At 46.0% G+C, this 9094-nt stretch overlaps 1 protein-coding gene across 1 annotated transcript; it reads left to right on the plus strand.

Annotated features, from left to right (window-relative positions):
• Window positions 1–4249: 4249 nt before the first annotated feature.
• Window positions 4250–8395, plus strand: LOC127007556 (histidine-rich glycoprotein-like). The gene is made up of 2 exons (XM_050878727.1): window positions 4250–4255; window positions 7829–8395. The coding sequence occupies exons 1-2, from the start codon at window positions 4250–4252 to the stop codon at window positions 8393–8395; spliced, it is 573 nt and encodes a 190-aa protein (XP_050734684.1).
• The last annotated feature ends 699 nt before the right edge of the window (window positions 8396–9094 follow it).

The following is a 9094-nucleotide window of genomic DNA, read 5'->3' on the forward strand; positions in this document are numbered from 1 at the left end:
TACAGCTCTCGGGTTGGCGGGCCGTATATTGGATAAAACTGCAGCATTTGTTTACTTGTTGTCTCTGCGGCAGAAAAGTTTCGCGGGAGTTCATGCAGTTTCCTTCCTCCCCAACAGTGGCGTTTCAGCACTTCGTCCCCTTCTGCCCAGCCTTGCCTTGCTCTGCTCTTATCTGGTCTGGTTGGGTGTTCTCAGGCCCTTCCACCCTTCACATCAATCATTTCCAAGGGCCTGAAAGGAGATCAGTCGGGTCCTCGTGAGTGTTTCTTCAGGTTCATGGCACAGAAGAAGGATCGAACTACCACCAGGGTCACTAAGATACTACTGGAAATGCCCTAAGCTCCCACGAAAGCCTTGCTAAATGTGTACTATTTCCAAAGGCTTAAAAGGAGATCAGTCGGGTCCTCGTGAGTGTTTCTTCTGGTTAATAGCACAGAAGAAGGATCGAACTACCACCAGGGTCACTAAGCTACTACTGGCAATGCCCTAAACTCCCAAGAAAGCCTTATTAAATGTGTACTATTTCCAAACTATGTGTACTTGGGCGTCGGAAAGGTTTGGGAAGGCTGGTCTGTCCGCCACCCCTCACACCGTCACCTCTCTCACCCCTACCCTCACACCGCTACCCTCACACCGTCACTTTCACACCGCTACCCTCACACCATCACCCCTCAATACCGCCACCCCTCACACCGTCACGCCTTCCTGTACTACTCTACTGATGTTCATAATGTACTATATATTAATGTTTCCGGCGCCTCCTTGATGGCCTACATTACCTTTGATTCCTTCCTTCCTTCCCTCCTTGCCTTCATATCAAATGGCACTCAATTATGTTACGTCATTATTATTGTTATCATTTCCTCATTGTGGTTTCTCATTACCTCTATCTGCAATCTCTCTCTCTCTCTCTCTCTCTCTCTCTCTCTCTCTCTCTCTCTCTCTCTCTCTCTCTCTCTCTCTCTCTCTCTCTCTCTCTCTCTCTCTCTCTCTCTCTTATAGCTTCGTTTTTTTTTTCTTCTATTTTTTTCCCTTCATTATCCCTCCCGTCCTCCTCCAAATCCTCTCCTACATTCACTCCACTCCACTCTCTCCTCCTCCACCCTACAATTGATTTCCACACACCTCACTGCTCTCCTTCATTTGTCTTTTCTCTCCTTCTCGCATCACATCCCACCCCACCCACTTCTCCACACACCTAAGTCCCCCCCCCCTTCCCCTCCTCTTCCCCAGCCAGCCATCACAGTACCAAGCGACAGGCAGGAGGGGGCCGAGGCTACCCCCTAAATCTCCCAGGTCTCACACACAGCAGACAGCAAATATTCATAAGCCATCACATCGGATTTCTGGCGGGCGCTCGTGCCTCCCCAAGGGCCAAGGAGGGAGCAAATTGGCAATTCTCGAGGAGCGGCGGGAGGAGAAGAAGGAGGAAGACTGCGGCGAGGGAAGAATTGTCTGAGGGAGGGATGATGGACGGGGGGAGAGGAGGAGGGTGTGGGGTTAGAGGAGGAGGTAAGGAGGGAAGGAACAGTGGCGGGAGATGTCAAGGGAGATGAATTAGATGCTGTTATTACCTGCGCCTGTGGTAATTAGTTTCATGAGAGGCAGCGAGGGAGGAGGGTTGAATCTCTCTCTCTCGTTCCCTCTCCCTCTTCCCCTTCCTCTCCCTCTCTCTCTCTGTAATAACTAGACACACAGAGAAGTATTTTATGAGAACACATCACTCGTTCGTCTCTAGAGGCCGTGAATGAATAAATAATCGAAAAGACTTAAGACAGACCGAAAGCCGACACCATCACCGCCTTCCATCCTCTCGTACCTCCTTCCTCTAGCTCTTCTTCCCTTCTCTCCAGGATATTGTGTTCCCTTCCCTTTTTACCGAAGTACTCCCCTCCGTGCTCTCTACTTCCCTTTCTCCAGCCATCACTCTCCTCCTCTCTCCCTCTATCTCTCTTTCCTCCATGTTTTTTATTTCACTCCTCCTTTCACGATATTCTCCCTCCTCCTTCCACTTCAATGTATTTTCTATCAGTTCCTCTCTCCCGAAGATGTTCCTACGCCCATCACCTCGGGCAGAATGTGTTTCCTCCTTCTTCTTCACAATACCTTTCTTTCCCTCCCTGATGCCTTCCTCCTCTCCTCTCTTCCTTCTCACAAGGGCCTTTGTCATCACTTCCCCAGGACACAAACAGACGGGGAAGAAGACAGACAGATAGGCAGAGAAAGTCATACATACACATATATACACCTAAACATGTACAAACAGAATCACAGACATACACTTGGGTAAACAGACAGACAGGCAGAGCGATGGACAGAAAATGACAGGTAGACAAACAGACATCTACAACATCTCTCCACCACACACATACATCCACCCCTACCCCCCATTGACACACTGACCTCCTCCCAGCCCTTCCCACCCCCCTCCCACATATACAAACGCAGGCACAAGCTCATTTTCCGTAATCCTGCCAATCCATCAAGCAAAGGAAAGGTAAACTCGAGTCCTGATTAATTCTACCCACACTGGAAGCTCATAGGAAGTCCGATATTGGAGGCGACTCGAAGCGGAATGACTGGAATATCTTGTGTATAGACCGACAGGCAAACTACTAACCCAGGAGGAGTAGGAGGAGGAGGAGGAAACATGGAAACATGGACGAGCAGGCAACAGAAAGACTATTGGCTTATTGCGAGGTTGCCTGCTTTCAGTGATTTAATCAATTCGTCAGCCACAGGAGCGGCTTGCGGGAAGGATTAAAGCACTTCTGTACGGACTCGTGGGTACGTTTAGTTCACTTCAGATACAGAAAAGTGACGGTCAGTGCGATTTTTAATGGAGTTGATTGTTTCCGCACTAACCACTCATGCAGGAAGGTTGTTCCAGTGGCGGACGACTCTGTTCGAAAAATAACTCCAGCCGATATCCGTAAAGCATCGCTTGGATTGAAGTTTTACCGTTGTTTCTTGTTCGCGGGTTAGTTTGTAGCGTGAAGAGTTTGGAGTGATCAACGTTGCTAAATTTGTGAATGTACTTGAAGACTTGTATCAGATCTCCCCGCAATCGTCTCTTTTTCCACCGTGAATAGGTTGAGTCGCTTGAGTCATTCTTCGTAAGGTTGCGTTCTCAGTGATGGTATAATTTTCGTAGAGCGTCGCTGTACTTTCTCGAGTAATTCAATGTCTTTCTTGTAATTGGAAGACCAGAATTGCACGGCGTATTCAAGGTGGGGTCTTACCTGCGAATTATATAAAGATAACATAACTCCCGGAGTCTTGTATTCGAAGTTCCTCGATATGAACCCGAGCATAGTGTTGGCTTTCTTGCAGGCGGACTTGCAGTGTTTTGCTTGTTTCAGGTCACTGCTGATGGTGACCCCGAGGTCTCTTTCCTCCTGTACTGCCTGTAGTGGTTCGCCACCCATGTAGTATGTGTGGTTGCTATTTCTGGACCCGATGTGCATTACTTTACATTTGGTAGTGTTGAAGAACATCTGCCACTTTTTCGACCACTGAGTGACCTTTTCCAGGTCTCTCTGGATAATTTCGTAGTCTGATGTCGTGATGGCCTTCCCTCCCACCTTGGTGTAGTCAGCAAATTTAGAAAGAGTGGATTTTAATCCTAGTTCTAGGTGGTTTATATATATATATATATATATATATATATATATATATATATATATATATATATATATATATATATATATATATATATATATATATATATATAAGAATGGGGCCCAGCACTGACCCCTGTGGCACTCCACTTGTAACCGGGGGCCACTCGGAGGCCTGCCCGTTGAGTAGAACTCGTTGCTTTCTTCCAGTGAGCCAATCTTTTATCCACGCAGTCAGATTGTCTCCTAGTCCCGCCGATTTCAGTTTCTTGAAAAGTCGTTCGTTTGTGTGCCTTGTCAAAGGCCTTTTGGAAGTCTAGATAGATAATATCGCTGGGGACGTGATTATCCCAATTTTCATAATACCTTGGAAGAAGTCCAGTGGGTTGGTTAGGCATGAGCGCTTATTCATGAAACCGTGCGGAGCATCGGAAATAATATTGTTGTCCTCAAGAAACTTGACGAGTTTGTCTCTGCTAATCTTCTCGAAATTTTTTCCCACCACTGTAGTCAGGCTAATAGGATTGTAGTTCAAGGCCTCTCTCTTTTCTCCCTTCTTGTAGATCGGTGTTACATTCGCTTGCTGCCAGTCTACTGGAACTTTATTTTGTTGTAGTGCCAAATTATAGATGGCGGTGAGTGGCTTGAGTATTTGCTGCTTGAGTTCCTTGAGCAGCCTGGGTGACAAGTCATCGGGTCCGGTGGACTTGTTTGTCTCGAGTTTGTCTAAGTACTTTTGCACGTCCCATTCGTCAATTGAACCAATTTCTAGGGAGGAGGAGGAGGAGGAGGAGGAGGAGGAGGAGGAGGATAGGAGGAGATGAGGAAAGTGAAAGTGGAGAGGGAAAGATGGAAGCAAAAGAAAGAAAAAGGTGGAGGAAGAAGTTCAGGAGGAGGAGGAGGAGGAGGAGGTGCTGCTGCTGAAAGGGGGAAGAAGAGAATGAAGAAGAGGAGGAGTAGGAGGAGGAGATGAAAGAAGTAGAGTGTGAGGAGGAGAAGGTGGAGGGAAGAAAAGTGGAAGGGGACAACAATAAGAAGGAAGATGGAAGAAGAAAAAAAATATGTGGAGGAATGAGAAATGCAAGAGGAGGGGAGGAAGTGGTGGTGTTAAAGGTGGAGGAGGAGGAGAAGGAGGAGGAGGAGGAGGAGGAGGAGGAGAGCAGCGCCTGGGAACAGTGACGAGTCAGCTGGAATGACTGATCGAGCAAATGATGGATCCGAGGAAATGGCTCAGCTGGAGAAAAGACACACACACGGCTTTCTTTTATATCTCACTTTCTCCATGAAGGATTGCTCTCTCTCTCTCTCTCTCTCTCTCTCTCTCTCTCTCTCTCTCTCTCTCTCTCTCTCTCTCTCTCTCTCTCTCTCTCTCTCTCTCTCTCTCTCTCTCTCTCTGACTCTCCCTCGCTCTCCCTCCCCCTCTCTATCTCTTTGTAATGAGGTTGATATGTATTTTTTCCTGGCGACCCTTTACCTATCATTAACATTAATTGGCCAGCTAGATTAATTCAACTTGCGAGGCTTTATGAGTGAGTATGTTATAATGAGGATGGAGAGCTGGTTAGGGAGGGTCGTAGATATTTTTCGTCAAAACGCGTGGAATAATAACATATTCTAATAATCTGTATAAACGATCGGATCTCATAAGTAAGGAAACGCTATGTAAACCTATATGAATTGGACCTGTAAGTGTATATTTGTTCATCTTTTATATATCGACACGAACGCAAAAAAGGGATACATTTTTATTTTATTTTCTTAGTTTCCGTTTCTCAAGATCCATAAAAAATATCAACAAGTTACATTGTCACCTAACTCTGAATTACCACGAAAAAATTGGGTAATATTCAACAAATTAACTATTCCAACCCTCGACTTTCTTCACCAAACAGTTACATCTCAGATACTAAATTCTCAGATACTTTTTATTCTGTCATTCACTCAGAGCGGGAAATGTCAGGGAAAAAAATGGGTAATCTTCAACAAATTCAGCATTGCAACTCTTGACTTTCCTCACCAAACAGTTACATTCTCTCAGATACCCAAATTCTCTGTTCCTTCTTCTTCTGTCATTCACCCAGAGCGGGAAATGTCGGAAAAAAATGGGTAATCTTCAACAAATTCAGTATTGCAACTCTTGACTTTCCTCACCAAACAGTTACATCCTCTCAGATACCCAAATTCTCTGAAACTTATTCTGTCATTCACTCAGAGCGGGAAATGTCACGTCTGAAGCCCTGCCAAAAGACCTCTTGCAAAGTTCGATGCTCTACACTTTCCTCCTCCATTTACTTAGCTATTCAGACGCAGAGACGTGTACAGCGCCTTATACGGTGCGTGTATGTGAGTGCATCTTTGAGCTTGTCAGTAGCGCGTGTGCCTTTCTGTGCGTCCCTGCGGGGAGGATGAGTGCCTATTCACGCGAAACCCCTTAGCAGGAACGCGTCAAAGCAAGTTCGCCTCATCAGTTTTCCCTTTCGAACCGAGTCTGCAATCCTATACGTTTCCTTGAACTGAGGCTCCTCATGCCCGAGTAAATATATCAAGAAAAAGCATCGGTGACCTAGATTCTTATGGTGTGGAAACTAGTATTTCAAAGGCGGTCCGTCTATACGATACTTCATGTACTGCCTCCTTTATTGACGCTTATTAGAGAACTGTGAATGTTTGAATAACACGTCTTTACATATGGCTCGCTGGACGCTCATTCACTTTCATTTTAAAATATGTTCGCAAGGAAGAAAAATTATACCAACATCTCAGTACCTCACCACCACCACTACACACACACACACACACACACACACACACACACACATGAAGCTGTTGATTACTTGGCGGTTTCTCATTACCTCGTGGCTGCCAGAGTCTGTGCGTCGCCTCCGCCCTTCGCCTTCTTCCTTCCCTCCCTCGCCTCCTCCTCCTCTCCTCGCCGCCACCAGCATCGCCGCCAGAGAAAGATTAATGCGTGGCGATAAATTAAGTCATCGTCACGTAATAGTTCGCCAGTAATTAGGGCGGAAGTGGGATTCGAACCCTAGCGTGAAAATAAGAGAAATATACGAAGGTGAGGAGGTTGTATATGCATAATAGTAATAATAATAATAATAATAATAATAATAATAATAATAATAATAATAATAATAATAATAATAATAATAATAATAATAATAACAGTAATAATATCCGCACGTATTGAGTTTACGATTGCTGACATTTACGCACGCACACACACACTCTCTCTCTCTCTCTCTCTCTCTCTCTCTCTCTCTCTCTCTCTCTCTCTCTCTCTCTCTCTCTCTCTCTCTCTCTCTCTCTCTCTCTCTCTCTCTCTCTCTCACACACACACACAGGAGAGAAAACAGGAGAGAACGCGAGAGAAAACGAGAGAGAGAAAACGCGAGAGAGAAAGACAGACAGACAGACCGAGAGCGAGAGCGAGAGAGTGGGTTCGCAGGAGAAAAGTCAAGATTAAATAAGATGAGATGGGATTAGAGCTGAGGAGACGCGAAGGAAGGGAAGGGCAGAGAGCACGGGGCCGGCCATCATGCAGGGGGAACACAATCATTCCTAACAGCACCACGCATCCACCGACCTGCAACACTGGGGAAAAAAAAGACACGAGGCAATAAGCGAGAAAGAAAAGAAAACCCGAAGTACATAAGAAATCCCAGCGTAGAAAAGAAGCCAAATAATAACTTTTTACAACTTACTTTTAAAATAGAATCACTTCGATGTTGTATACGAATGTCCAAAACTGCTGCCGCTCACAAGAAAACGAAAAACAGTATACCAGCAAATAAATACTGGTTGGCGTTCAATATTTTTTGGGGGGCCTTTTACCTCCAGCCGGCCAAGTTACTTCAATATATAAGAAGTCTTTAAACGTTAGCCACGGGAGAGAAAGTATGAGCCTAATCTGGCCTACATATTAGACCAACCCAACCAACCAACTTATTTCTACCTTCACTGAACAATGGACAAACTTCTGCAGAAAAGATTTAGCTGCTTTAATTTTGTCTTTAACGGGTAGATAGATTGACTGATAGATAAATAGATAGATAGATTGATAGATAGACAGAATGAGTGAGATAATCCCATAATTTTTACTCTGCATTGAGACATTTTCCGTCGCAGTCGAGGAATGATTAACACAACATTAAAATATCCTTCGGGACGATAAACACGGAATAAGGCCCGGGAATCAGAGGCTTAAGGGGGCCGTGGTTGAGTGTTGGTGGTGTGTTGGGCCGACGAGACACGCAACACAACACAACACACGCTACCACCGCCCTGACTACCACCGCTACCACCGCCCTGACTACCACCGCTCCCACCGCCCTGACTACCACCGCTCCCACCGCCCTGACTACCACCGCTCCCACCGCCCTGACTACCACCGCTACCACCGCCCTGACTACCACCCCTACCACCGCCCTGACTACCACCCCTACCACCGCCCTGACTACCACCGCTACCTACGCCCTGACTACCACCACTACCACCGCCCTGACTACCACCCTTACCACCGCCCTGACTACCACCACTACCACCGCCCTGACTACCACCACTACCACCGCCCTGACTACCACCGCTCCCACCGCCCTGACTACCACCGCTACCACCGCCCTGACTACCACCGCTACCACCGCCCTGACTACCACCCTTACCACCGCCCTGACTACCACCACTACCACCGCCGTAACTACCACCGCTCCCACCGCCCTGACTACCACCACTACCACCGCCGTAACTACCACCACTACCACCGTTAACACGCCTTCATGTCTTACTCATTTGTGCACAATTGTTTCCGTGTCGGCTTTTGTAGAATAAAATACATTACTAAAGCAGCTTTTTTTCACTTTTCTACTTTAAAAAAAAAATATCATCTAGCAGTGTAGTAGGAACAATTGATGGATATTACTCGATAAAGAAAAAAAAAAAAATGAATATGCATGAAACAAAAAACGGCTACATTAAAATATTCATAAATGCTGTTCAGGGTGTGATATTTACTACTACTACTAATAATAATAATATTCACATTCGCGGGGGCTTGAAATCAGTGTTCGCTATGACACCAACGTTCCACTAAGATATTCGTTCTGTCTTATGTAGCAGATTCAGCAGCTTCCTCGCCTCCTTCCGCAGTCACAGCTTAATGGATGCTACCTTGTCGCCTGCAGTGACGCCGAGGGACTACGACAACAAAAACAACAAATATAATACAAATACATATACAACATACAATAACAACGACTTCCATAACTAGAACAATCCTACAAAACCCCCTCGGCCGTCACGTCCCGCGGGAAGGCTTGCGCTGAGAATTGAGGAAAATTTAATCACGAGTATTTTTCCTTCTCGCCGCCAAATCCCTAACCAGCCAGCCAGCCAGCCAGCACAAGAGGAGGAGGAGGAGGAGGAGGAGGAGAAATAGGAGGAAGAGGAGGCAATGTAGCGTGAATTAA

Source organism: Eriocheir sinensis, chromosome 35 (genome assembly GCF_024679095.1).
Source record: "Eriocheir sinensis breed Jianghai 21 chromosome 35, ASM2467909v1, whole genome shotgun sequence".
Taxonomy (NCBI): Eukaryota; Metazoa; Arthropoda; class Malacostraca; order Decapoda; family Varunidae; genus Eriocheir; species Eriocheir sinensis.